Below are 13,693 nucleotides of genomic sequence, written 5' to 3' on the forward strand. Positions count from 1 at the left end.
GAATTACTTGTCTCGGAAATGGATGTATCTAGATAGATACATCCATTTCCGAGACAAGTAATTCCGAACGGAGGGAATATTTAGGAACGGAGGGAGTAGTTGGCAGATGTTTCGCTGGAGTGATAAACTCAAAGGAACGAAGGTAATAATTCCAAAATAAATTATTCCAGCACTTTGGCAAAACAAATCATAGCTGTTTTAAATACACACTTTCATGGACATAGATAATTACAGATTTTGCCCAACACTTCAGCAAACCAATACGCTGCGTTCCACATTGAAATGTCTATCATGACAAGCTGGTAATTAGTTCCCAGATTTTCACCCAGTTCTTACATAGCTCTTCCACATGCACTTTCACACTTCTTCCATTTTTCAACTAGAATGTGTATGCCGGAAGGTAGGTTGCAGAAGCCCATTACATAATAAAACACATCAGAATGTTTGGAACCAGAGAGATGACAAGATAAACAGGTACTCCTGCATAGAAGGGCATCAAAACGGTCCACAACATTTGCATAGTGAGCTATCAAAGGGATCAGCTATCCACATATCATGCGTGTGCCTCTTGTTGGCAAAAAGCATGCCGTCATCACTATTATATCTCTCAAAATCGAACCGGGCATCTCGAGAAGCGCTGTTATCCAGTTGTAGCTTTGTGCGCTGATCGGGCATCCATTGCTCATTGCAGTTACTAGCAGAGACACCGAATTTCATTACCTTGAGCGCCTTTGCGTTCAGAACAAAGAACTTGGCAAAGTTAATGTCTGGTCTCAAGCCTCGATAGGTGTTCACCACGATTGCTCTGAGATGAAGATCAAGGCATTCCAGAGGATCAACAAGTACGTCATATTGCTGCGCATTTTTCATGTCCTTCCTAATAAGTGACTGCAAAAGAAGAAATTTAAGTATGGTTACTACTTAGGTCGCTATAAAAAGAGTACTGGTCTTGCAGGAAATGAAAGAGTAATTTTTAACTTTGAAACACACATTTCTTTTAACTTCAAAGTCTCCACTATGCAGTTTTGACCATTATATTTGGCATCGTAAAATTTGGAGAAATTTAACAGAAATAAAATCTTTTACCGGAAGTGTACTAAATATTGCCACTGTATGTCCAAACTACGCATCCAGAGAAATGTATGACTGGTGAAAGTTAAACTAGGTTTTAATCTGACACTTTTTGCTGTAGTGGTTAACATTTAACAAGAAAGATTTTTCACCCGAATGTACAGCTTCTCCACGCAGGGAAAGCATCTAAGAAATCCAACAATTGCATCCAGATTAGGGCCGATAGATTCTAGAACTAAGACCTTCACCGTGCGCACCGTCGCGGTGAACAAGATGGGGATCATTTCCTGGAAAAAATAAAGATACACTGACACATCAAGAAAACACAGAATGCGATGCAAATAGGAAATGGACAAACTCATCATGCATGCAAGTTTCTAGAAGAATAAGATTTGTTCTACCTTAACCCTTATGGTTCCAATAACAAGCTCGTAGATTTGCCTAGACAGGTAGGCCAACACCGTCAGTTTTGGCGCCGCGATGACCCTGATTGTCCTTGGGCTACCACTTAAACCATGTGGGATCAATCTTTTCAAGGCAAGGTGCATCCTCAATAACAAGTTCCGGGAACACAGGCTCTTCATCACAGTGGTCACAAACAGATACGCCAATACTTCGGAGAGTCGGCGAGACAATCCGGATGCTGCAGAGCCCACGTATCCATCGAAGATCAAGGCTCTGTAGCATAGTGCAGCCGGCAAGCAGGCGGTGGAGAGTCGCCTCCGAGATGGAGACATCATAGAGTTTGAGCTTCTTCAGCCGAGGGAAGCTAAGTGTGGGGGCAGCATTAATCTTGGTAAAATCACAGCCACCGATGCTGGCAATGTGCAGCATGTGCGCGAAGCGGAGCACGGACGGCGGTAGCGGGCACGGCGACTTGTCGTCGCTAGACAAGTAGAGCTCCTCAAGGCCATTGAGGGAAGGGGACTGGAACCAGCCGTCGAATTTGCCATACAGCTCGCGGCGGAGGCGGATGCCACGAGGGCGGTTGAAGGAGAGACGTCGGGCAGGGCCAGAGTGAGTGGTGAGAATCTTGGAGACGATGGTGGTGCACTCTCCCTCCTGGCTGAGGAGGCTATGGTCAATGACAAGGTTGAGCGGGGCAGTGCGCCAAAGGTGGCGCCACCGGGAAGATAGAACAGATGTCTGCGCGGCACCCTTGGTGGTAGGGAGGAGGGAGATGATGCTGCCTAGGATCTCGTCGGGAAGGCTGCTGATGAGGTCAAGGCTCGCATCATTTTTGCCACAGCCACCGCCACCGCCGCTCATCGGGGGCTCTTGTGGTTCCAGCTCGTCCCGCCTCCACTTCTTGGATAAGGAACCCGCTACATCGTCCATGGCCGCTGCTGCCGAAATAAATGTACAAAAGATCAATAACACATTTGTTGAAGAAGAGCGTAAGAACACACTGCCACAACTTGGAACCTTTCACTCATGAACACATTGTAGGCATTTATATGAGTTTGGAATGCAAACAGTTTACAGAAGTAAACACATCACAAGAGAATCCTCATCGGAATATTCACACACAAAGTAACTCTGATCTAGGAATTGGACCTTTCTTTAGCCCACACAACTCACTGTTCAGTACAGCCGTGGAAGATGACCGTTCACACATATACAAACTTAATAAGCATGCAAAGTATATAGACATATTTTAGAGTGTAGATTCACTCATTTTGCTCCGTATGTAGTCACTTGTTGAAATCTCTAGACAAATATTTAGGAACGGAGGGAGTAGTAGCATGGCCGCACACAGCAGCTACTTATGCATGGCATGGTTCCAAAACTTGTAACAATATGTGTGTTGCTGCAGATTGCAGTGGTTGTACGCATGCATGATCATAGCAACCAAATGATCAGTGTTATCTCTATCTAATAACATAGCATGATGCTATGTTGACATACCAAATGATCAAGATGTCCTGGATTAAGAAGCAGTGCCACCGTGGCTGAATAATAATTTAATGAAAACATATACAGGCACCGCATATCATGATCATCATATATAAAAATCGGTTGCAGAATTATTTGACCAATAACATCCATTTGAATTCTACAACATATTAATCTGATATATACAAGCTGAAGCTGGTAAATATGTTGCTTAAAAACGAACAAGCAACTACTGTACTGTACAGCAGCTGAGAAATCAATTAGTAGATGCATATATGACAGATCAGTAGTATACCGTCTCTACCTTCCTCTGCTGCAGCCAGCGGGCGCCTCCCCCGCTCCGCCGCGCACGTCGAAGAAGACGCTGCGCGTGACCTGGACCTCGTGCTCCTCGTGGCGCCGTCCGCCGCGATGGAGCTGGGCGTCGATCCCCGTCCCGGCGGCTAGGGTTTCTCGTCGGGTTCGACCCCAGGCCAGGGAGAATGGTTTTTTTTTTCTTTGCAAAGTCCGTCATGTACGGGTCCTGTGGGCCGTTGCGGCCCAATTATGCCTCCAGGGAGAGAATGTTTTCTTTTCTCCTTTTGTTTTGACTTTTCTTTGCAAAAAGCCCCCAGAGCTACATTGAAGTACCAAACAACAGTATAAGCACCCCAAAGGAACCAGAAAGTACATCCATGTCCAAGGAGTAGCTGACACCCCCATCAATTAATGTGAGTCGAGGGCGCGCCGCCGCCGCTTCACCTGAAGCTGGCCTGACCTTGATTCGCGTGGCACCTACGAGGACGGGAAGTCTCTGATCTTCGATCCAAGAGGACCAACGCACCAGTAGAGAGGTCACCGCTGATTGGACCCTACATAGAATTGGGAAGAACAAACCACCACCGGTGTCGAGAACAACCATCAACAGTAGAGGACCGACCACTCCTCCGGCCAGACGGAGGAGGGCGACACCAAGCTCACAAGCTCCTCGATGAAGTCTCTTCTGGCCAGAGTTCACCGGACGAAAAGGGAGCTGGAGGAATAAATCGTTGTACCGCGCCATCCCCTCCGCTGGACTGGCCCGATGATCAGGCAAAATACTGAAACAACGATGCCCGCATCCCAGCGCCACCAAAGGCATCACTGAGGGGGAGGAGGGAGGGCGACAATATCCATTATTCCAAGCTGGTGCCGACACCTCCACAACAACAACACTTCCAACGACTAAAATTACCCTACCTACACGGCGGGCCGAGGATTGGGATACCCACCTCCTCTAGCCACCGGAACGGCGACCAGAGGAGGTAAGGATTCATGATCTCACCGGCAGGAGGACGGGAAACTTTCGGTTGCTCCTGTCGCCTCTCTGAACTTCCTTATCCCTTCAGATCCGTTTCTTTCCGTAATCTTTTTGTATTGACTTTAGAGACAAAAAAACATGAACATGTAGTACCCTAAAAAAACTGAACAGGTAGGTGTAGTTTTTTCTCCTTATTTTTCATTAAAAAAAGAATCTTCCATTTTTTTCCCTCTGGTATCGTCACACATGCTGAAAATTGTTCACATAAATTATACATACTAGATGATGCCTCGTGCATTGCTGGGGGCCTTAATAAAAAAAATGCAAAAATAGATTCAGAAAAACAAAAATTATTGTCAAAACAAATTTAAGATTGCTCTAAATATATTTTTAAAAAGATAATATAAATCATGTGATAAAATGGTGTATACAAAGAGAAAAATGTTGGATTGAAGTCAACGCGGGGGGGGGGGGGGGGGGGGTACATAAAAAATGTGTAAGATGACCTACATGTATTTGCTCCAAGCTGTCGCGTCTATGCCCAAGAGTTACTGAAACAAATTGACATGCATGATTGTTGACATGGCATGATTTGGATAGATTAGTGCACAAATTGTGACTTTTTATCACACACATAACTTGATGATGTGGTATAGTTGTAGTGCATGAAGAGAAAAAATAGGTAGTGGGTTGCAAATATTTAAGAATAGAGGATGCCATGCACCTATAGTTATCTAGCCCACGTTCTCTCTTGTCACACATGCTGAAAATAGTAAATAATTAAATAAATTCTGATTTTTTGGGCAACAAAAAAATGTTGAATGATCTACATACCTTGAAATTTCCATGAATAAAAACATTCCTAATGCTTTGGAAAAAGCTATGCTCCCAAAAGGCTATTTTTTAAAGCATTTTGGAGAGCCGATTTTGCTACTTTTGCCTAGAACCTAACAAACGTGATTCCATCACGAAAAATGTGCACGTAGGCAAAAAAAATAATCTAAGCAATGTTAGTTGTAAAAAATCTGAAAATTTTGATTTTTTTAATAGTTTTCAATTTTACGGTCACGAGGGTGTATTTGAGCACGGGATTAGAAGAAGCTTTCGCGAGCGGGACGCTTTTCTATTGGTGCCAACAAGGGCTCGGCCATTGAGCCAGACCACTTAATAAATCTTAGGGTCCTGTTTAGATTGAGTAATTTCCGAATGCATCCAATTTTTTAGGCTAGGTTATAAACTAAATTTGGAGGGGCCAGTTTTTTTTTTTTTTTGAGAGAGAGAACCATCACGGGCAAGCTGAAGGTGTGCTTGCTTACCATTGATGCTGGTCCGGTAACTGTGGGCTGGGCTGTCATTACATTCCCCTCTGGTGCAACCACCACCAAGAAAAAAGCTCTGGCCCAACCAGGGACAGCGCGTCGTGAAAGCTCGGGCCGACGAATGGTCCAGGAGAGCCTCGCGCTGGCAGCTGGCGCCGGTCGGTGGTCACCACTGTCCCATGCCGACCGAGGTGGGCACCGTCGTGGCCGCGCGTGCCGCCGCCGGCTTCCACGCGAGACTAGGCCGCCCAGAGGTTTCCAAACGAAACGGCCTCGCCGGCGAGTCAACAAAAGCTGCGAGCAGTGCGCGCGCGTGGTGCCGTGGCGTGGTGGGGACGTGACCACCGGCCGAAAGAGGGGGCGGCAACGGCGAGGGCTCCCCTACCTCTACGGACTGATGGACGGCACGACACGAGCGCACGGCGAAGGCACCCACAGAAAAGAAAAGCGAGCAGGCGCGGAGGAGGAGCGCCCACCGCCGCCGCCGGGCGCGCGTGCGCCCTCGTTGAGCGGACGCCAGCACGCGCCGCTAGCTCCCGTGTCGCGCGGCGGGCAGGCAGCGTGTCAGCTTTGGCACCGGAGACCCGGGCCGGTCGATGAGACGAGTTGAGTGCCCAATGATTGAGCATATTAAACTCAACACTCCTCGATCCTCGCTCGCCCGCGCACTGGCGCCGGCGACCGACCGGAGCACCATGCCATGCCGCCTTTTCCCCTTCCTTTCTTTCTCTCCGGGCCCCCGGTGCGTGCGTTCCGTCGCTCCCACGACGCTAGCCCCGCCATCTCATCTCTCCCTTTGCTTGGAGCAGAATGCAACAAAAAGGTCAGCCCCTCTTTTTACCAAAAGCTAGTACCATCCTATAGGACTATAGGTGCATGCATGGCATGAGCAGCACGTTACTGCTACGTGCTTGGCCAGGAGCATGAAGCTCAGATTGAATCTTTTCAATTGTTCATACCTGCTTTAGGACGCTGGTGGTTGTTGTTGGGGACGACTTGACGTAACTGGGCGTGGCAGACAAGTATGATCGATCGACTTCTTTCGGTGGATAGATTTTGGCAATCATGCAACGACTCTACGAGGAGTAGTATGCATGGTATGGAACAATCTTCCCCGTCATCAACCTCTCTTTCGCCTTGTGTGCTTATCTATCATTTCATTCCTCTTGTCCATCGGCAGGTTGTCTTGTCCAAGCACGTACGTAGACCCCGAAGCACTGCCCAAATCATGATTCACTCCTTTTTGCACTCGATTTGCTGTCTACAATTCAGCAACATGCCAACAACGTTCCAGTCCTACGTCTTATCTTTGCAACCCTCGCGCATGCATGCCGATAAACTACTGCATGTAGCACACATGATTCTGAAGGAACAAGAATAAAGCACCACACGACAGTGCATGTACGAGAAGAAAAGGGAGAATATATGGTAAAACGCAACCAAAACAACGCCAATATATGCGGCATTGGATGCTCACGGTGGCAAAGGTGAAAGATGTTCGACAAGACGAGCTTTATAAGCTGGAAAAGCATGCAAGGGCTGGGGGTTTTCTCTCCTCCTGTCACGGTCGTGCATCCTAAAGCGATCGTCCATCGGTCTGCAAGCGGATTAACGGGAGACGACGACGAGCATCCACTGGGTGCTTCCTAAAAAGGCAGCGTAGGAGAATATATCAGTTTTGAGTTTTGATCGCTGCTTGCTCCAGCTTCCTGTCCGATCGATCATGGGGACGCTAACCTCCTTCAACCCCGGCCCCAAACTAGGTTTAGTCTAAGCGCTTAACCCTAGTGTCAATAACTACACTGCATGGCTGGTTATGCATTAGCAATGCATAAGTGATAAGTGATGAGTGAGTAGGGCTGGTGCAAGGCAACCGTACATATGACCTGTTGATAAAAATGGTGAAGCTATAAGCTTCCTAACAACAGTACTATAGTATTATTGGGGTGATCAAGTTGCCACTGTTGGCAGTACTACTTAATGGCTTACTTACTATAGGCCTGACAACGGTTGTGCCAAAACAAGAGTACCACCTTCTTGTTTTGCAGGAATATTCCTGTTCAACCTGTCCTATTCTGTACACTTGTCAGTTTTCCGAAGTATAATGTGGATTACTCTACTACCTGCCCCTGGTTTCGCCGGGACACGAACATAATTAAGCAATGCTACACTACCAATGTGGAGTACTAGTACGTACCGGCTGGCATATTTTACGTCTACATATGACGCGCGCTTTGCAGTTCTCTTAGGCCGACGCATCACATGAAAGTCATCAACTATATATCGATAAACAATCATCTTCTTCTCTTTTGTACCATCGCGGTGCGTATATATCCTATTCTACACCAGGACCAGCCAGCAGTCCACTTTTGGAGAAAACATAAACAAACAATCAACGGGAGTGAAGCTTTATTTGTAGTGCTTCACACCAGTAAAACGTATGGAACCTTTCTTTAGCACGCTTGTTACCTCTCCTTGCATGCGCCTATGAAGGAAAAGTATGGGGGAGACGGAAGAAATTAAGCGGGTGAAGCTTCCATGACTAACTGAGCTGATCGTAAGTCAAGCTATTGCTACGAGCCTACGACTTAGGCTGGTCACAATGGGCAGGAACTTAGGAGTAACATCACACACTCCAATGCAACTTTGCTTATGTGTCACATATTTAATGAAGAGAAAGCTGCTTGTGGTAACTAGCTAAGTTACCGGAACATCACATATTCTAAGAAACAATGAGTCTATGACCTAATAAATACATCGTTGCATGACACTACATACATGTTCCTACCCACTATGGAGGTAGTAACATAGTCTAGGGAAGTGTGTAGGTTATTAGCTTATGTTCCTGCCCATTGTGACCAGCCTTAATAACAAGCCAATGAGCCTCTCCATAATTAATTAACTGATCAGCGGCTGCACCAACATGGCGCATCTTGAATTACTTACCCTTGTTAACCTCATGCATGTAGCTACTCTAGCTGCTATGCAAGTTAGTTAAAGTACTGAGTAAGTGGAGATTAAGGGTGAGTGACCGACCCATTTCATTGTGCACAAAGTTACAGTACATGTAATGTAATGTTACAGAAGTACTTCATGATGCACCATGAAATCAGAAGTATCCCTCACACTGGCAGGTCATTTTCTTCCAGTTACTTTCACCTTTATTACTAGTATTTAGTCAAAGAGGAAAAGGGACAGGTTCTTACAAATGTGTCGCTACTTTCACCTCCAACTCCTTTGAGTTGTAGTTGCTGCACAGTAATCAAACAACAAGATCAACAGGCAATGTGCAGAACTTCTGTTCGTGTGGGGTACTATTCAAACTCCAATTTCTTCTAATATTTTCTTTTTTGACCCTAATTAACAAAGTTCAATTCTTTGACCAGAAGAAAAGGGACATCATGGTGGCTTTTCTGGCTGTAATTGTTTCGTTTCCTCATTCATCAATCATCCTGATCATGCACCTCATCGCCCTTCAAAAAAATACTATTATGGTAGTGCAGCAGAAGGGCTGGTCAGAAAAGTAGAATATTTCCCCTCCCTACGTTGCAAAAGCAGAAGAGGGAGCTGTTCGACAAGGTAGTCAAACAGAAAGCCCATTCGTTCCAAACCTTTTCCCCCTGTCCTCCATCCAATGTATGGTCCATTTCACAGGGGAAAAAGTGGGGATTTTGAAGAGAGTGCTGTATTGTGTACAAATCGTCTGCTATGCGTTGTGTTCAATGTATTGAAGAGAGTGGGGATTTTGCCGCGGAAACAGGGCAGACAGCTACAAAAAGCGCGGGCTCCGTCTTCCTTTTGGATGGGCCAGGGGTGTCAGCGTCCTACGTGTCTCGTGTCCGAACTCCCGCAAAGCCCCCCGTATTTGGTTCCAGTTTTGCGTGAAAATTGTGGTCCGAGCTACCCCGCGGATGGATGGGGACCAGCGTTGGATGGCTTCCAGGTTCCGGACAGCTACATCCAAACGGATACAGGCGGTTCGAGGGTCTGCGTTGGAGACGACCTAACAACTATGCGACCAGCTGCATGCGTGCGTGCTTAGAGCACCTCCAACAACTTCCCAATAAATCTTTTGCAATAAGTGATTGGGGCTCTTTTAATTAATTTATCGGGGTTGCAGGTGTGGTGCTTTCTCTAATTTTCAATAATTCCTTCACAAATACCGAACTTGATGTATGCCCCTCCCACTTGTCAATATACGAACAGTGGCACGAAGATATATGATGGTAGTGTGGTGACGGCGGGTTGGTACGGTGGTCGACAATGGTGGTGCAGCAGTAGCGCGATTGTCTCGCGACGTGTGGGTAGCGGCGGTCCGGGCTGCGAGAGCAGCGGTCAACGGCGGCAAGTGTGTCCTCATGTGAGAGTGCAGGTGTTTGATACATGGGTCCCACATTATTCCTACATACTGAAGGAAATGGGGTGTCTTAAGTTCCAGTAATTTATTGAAATGTTAAAATCTGGTATTTTTATGCTTGCTATAATTTAATTTGCCATCCTCGAAAATCTGACGTCAAATTTGTAGCAAAATTCTTAATTTATTATAGAAAGTAGTCGGTTGGAGCTTTTTTGGTTCAACTCTTCGGATATACCAACTTATTTGGGGTGTGGCAAAATCTCAGTCAACTGAGGAAACATATAAAGAAAGAAAAAAGAAAAATAATAATAATTTCATGATGTAAGATCTAATGAATATAGCATTGACTGAGACTTCGTTCGGCTGAGATTTAGCAATCCAGTTTATTTGAGGATTGGGGTCGTGTTGGAGCTGATCTTGCCACCGTTCATGGAGAGTGCAGGTGCCAGTGCCAGTCCTCGGCCCAAGCCTACGGATACGTCGCAAAATGTCGCGCCGACGGATGGTCCAGGTCTCCAGGAGGAGCCTCGCGCAGGCAGCTGGCGCTGGTCGGTGGCCACCCATGCCGACCGAGGTGGGCACCGTCGCGGGCGCGCGTGCCGACACCGGCCGCCCAGAGCCAGAGGTCTCCAAACGAAACGGCTGCGCATCCACAAAAGCTGCGAGAAGCGCGGGGGATGTGGCGTGCGCACGCCGTCGTCCCTCGTCCGGCGGACGTGACCACTGGCCAAAAGAGCGGGCGGCAACGGCGGGGGCTCCTCGGGCCGACGGACGGCGCGACACGCGAGCACGGCGAAGGCACGCACTAAAAAAGCAAAGCGAGCTGGCGCCCACCACCGCCGGGCGCGCATGCGCCCTCGTTGCGCGGGCGCTCGCACGCGCCGTGTCGCGCGGCCGGCCGGCAGCCGCTTTCGCGCCGGACTGACCAGACTCACCGGAGTCCCAGGCGATGAGTTGAGTACCCAATGATTGAGCGTATTAAACTCAACTCCCCACGATCCTCGCTCGCCTCGCGCACTGGCGCCGGAGACCGGAGCGCCATGCCATGCCATGCCGCCTTTTCCCCTTCCTTTCTCTCCGGGTCCCCGGTGCGTCGTCGGCGACGTACGTGGGGACTATTCCATTGCTCCCACCACGCTGCACGCACGCACGCGCGCGCGCTCAGCCCCGTCATCTCCTCTCTCTTTGCTTGGAACGGAATGGAACAAAAGGTCAGTTCCTCTCTTTAGGAAAAGCTAGCGTCGTATAGGTACATGCATGATCAGGAGCATGATCGGAGCTGAGCATGCATGCAGGCAGGCACGGTATCCTGCGTTACGGCATCTTCAAGCAAAATCCGGTAACTTGTCCGGGCTCTTTTTTACACACATGGTCAGTTGGTATACTCGCATATGAAGTTTCATGAAGAAAGTGTTGGGAACGTAGTAATAATTTAAAATTTTCCTACATGTCACCAAGATCAATCTAGGAGATGCTAGCAACGAGAGAGAGGGAGTGCATCTTCATACCCTTGAAGATCGCTAAGCGGAAGCGTTATAAGAACGCGGTTGATGGAGTCGTACTCGCGGCGATTCAAATCGCGGAAGATCCGATCTAGCGCCGAACGGACGGCGCCTCTGCGTTCAACAAACGTAGAGCCCGGGGACGTCTCCTCCTTCTTGATCCAGTAAGGGGAGAGGAGAAGTTGAGGGAGAACTCCAGCAGCACGACGACGTGGTGGCAATGGAGCTCGTGGTTCTCCGGCAGGGCTTCGCCAAGCACTAAGGAGGAGGAGGAGATGTATGAGGAGGAAGGGGCTGCGCCAAGGGAAGGGTATGGCTGCCCTCCCACCCCTCACTATATATAGGGGGAAGGGGAGAGGGGGCCGGCCCCTCTAGATGGATCTAGAGGAGGAGGCGGCGGCCAGGGGAAACTCTAGATGGGTTTGGGCGCCCCCACCCCCTAGGAAACTTGCCCCCCAAGCCGGGAGGGGCGGCTGCCCAAGGGGTGGCGCCCCCACCTCTCCTGGTTACGTGAGAGGGGTTGGGAGGGGCGCACAGCCCCTTAGTGGGCTGGTTTGCCCCTTCCCCTTGGCCCATAAGGCCCCCCCAACGCTTGCCGGGGCCTCCGAAACCCCTTTCGGACATGCTGGCCATAGCCTGGTACCCCCGGAACAATTCCGGACTCCAATACCCTTCGTCCAGTATACCGATCTTCACCTCCGGACCATTCCGGAGCTCCTCATCCTGTCCGCGATCTCATCCGGGACTCCGAACAACCTTCGGTAACCACATACTATTTCCCCTAACAACTCTAGCGTCACCGAACCTTAAGTGTGTAGACCCTACGGGTTCGGGAACCATGCAGACATGACCGAGACACCTCTCCGGCCAATAACCAATAGCGGGATCTGGATACCCATATTGGCTCCCACATGTTCCACGATGATCTCATCGGATGAACCACGATGTCGGGGATTCAATCAATCCCGTATACAATTCCCTTTGTCCATTGGTATGTTACTTGCCCGAGATTCGATCGTCGGTATCCCAATACCTCGTTCAATCTCGTTACCGGCAAGTCTCTTTACTCGTTCCGTAACGCATGATCCTGTGGCTAACTCCTTAGTCACATTGAGCTTATTATGATGATGCATTACCGAGTGGGCCCAGAGATACCTCTCCGTCATACGGAGTGACAAATCCCAGTCTTGATTCGTGCCAACCCAACAGACACTTTCGGAGATACCTGTAGTGTACCTTTATAGCCACCCAGTTACGTTGTGACGTTTGGTACACCCAAAACATTCCTACGGTATCCAGGAGTTGCACAATCTCATGGTCTAAGGAAATGATACTTGACATTAGAAAAGCTCTTAGCAAACGAACTACACGATCTTGTGCTATGCATAGGATTGGGTCTTGTCCATGACATCATTCTCCTAATGATGTGATCCCGTTATCAATGACATCCAATGTCCATGGTCAGGAAACCATAACCATCTATTGATCAACGAGCTAGTCAACTAGAGGCTTACTAGGGACATGTTGTGGTCTATGTATTCACATATGTATTACGGTTTCCAATTAATACAATTATAGCATGAACAATAGACAATTATCATGAACAAGGAAATACAATAATAACCATTTTATTATTGCCTCTAGGGCATATTTCCAACAGTCTCCCACTTGCACTAGAGTCAATAATCCAGTTCACATCACTATGTGATTGCAATGAATCCAACACCCATGGGGTTTGTTCACATCTCGCTTGTGAGAGAGGTTATTAGTCAACGGGTCTGAACCTTTCAGATCCGTGTGTGCTTTACAAATCTCTATGTCATCTTGTAGATGCAGCTACCACGCGCTACTTGGAGCTATTCCAAATAACTGCTCTACTATACGAATCCGGTTTACTACTCAAAGTCATCCGAATTAGTGTCAAAGTTTGCATCGACGTAACCCTTTACGACGAACTCTTTTTCCACCTCCATAATCGAGAAAATTCCTTAGTCCATTAGATACTAAGGATAAGTTCGACCGCTGTCATGTGATCCATTCCTGGATCACTCTTGTACCCCTTGACTAACTCATGGCAAGACACACTTCAGGTGCGGTACACAGCATAGCATACTGTAGAGCCTACGTCTAAAGCATAGGGGACAACCTTCGTCCTTTCTCTTTCTTCTGCCGTGGTCATGTTTTGAGTCTTACTCAATACTCACACCTTGTAACACAGCCAAGAACTCCTTCTTTGCTGATCTATTTTGAACTCCTTCAAAATCTTGTC

At 48.0% G+C, this 13,693-nt stretch overlaps 1 protein-coding gene across 1 annotated transcript; it reads right to left on the bottom strand.

Moving 5' to 3' along the window:
• Positions 1–251: 251 nt before the first annotated feature.
• Positions 252–2,402, bottom strand: LOC109752271 (F-box/FBD/LRR-repeat protein At3g26920). Its single transcript, XM_073506456.1, has 4 exons — positions 1,577–2,402; positions 1,497–1,512; positions 1,224–1,448; positions 252–888 (listed from the first exon to the last, which is right to left on the bottom strand). Exons 1-4 carry the CDS (start codon positions 2,338–2,340, stop codon positions 496–498), a joined length of 1,398 nt encoding a protein of 465 aa, XP_073362557.1. The 5' UTR covers positions 2,341–2,402; the 3' UTR covers positions 252–495.
• Between the last annotated feature and the right edge of the window lie 11,291 nt (positions 2,403–13,693).

Source organism: Aegilops tauschii, chromosome 1, assembly GCF_002575655.3.
Source record: "Aegilops tauschii subsp. strangulata cultivar AL8/78 chromosome 1, Aet v6.0, whole genome shotgun sequence".
Classification (NCBI taxonomy): domain Eukaryota; kingdom Viridiplantae; phylum Streptophyta; class Magnoliopsida; order Poales; family Poaceae; genus Aegilops; species Aegilops tauschii.

Bases quoted from the DNA above. Each gene is read 5' to 3' on its own strand.
- LOC109752271 (XM_073506456.1), bottom strand. From the start codon at position 2,340: ATGAGCGGCGGTGGCGGTGGCTGTGGCAAAAATGATGCGAGCCTTGAC. The intron at 889-1,223 runs GTGAAAAATCTT...CTTCTTTTGCAG, and splicing joins TGGAGAAGCTGTACATTCGG to TCACTTATTAGGAAGGACAT.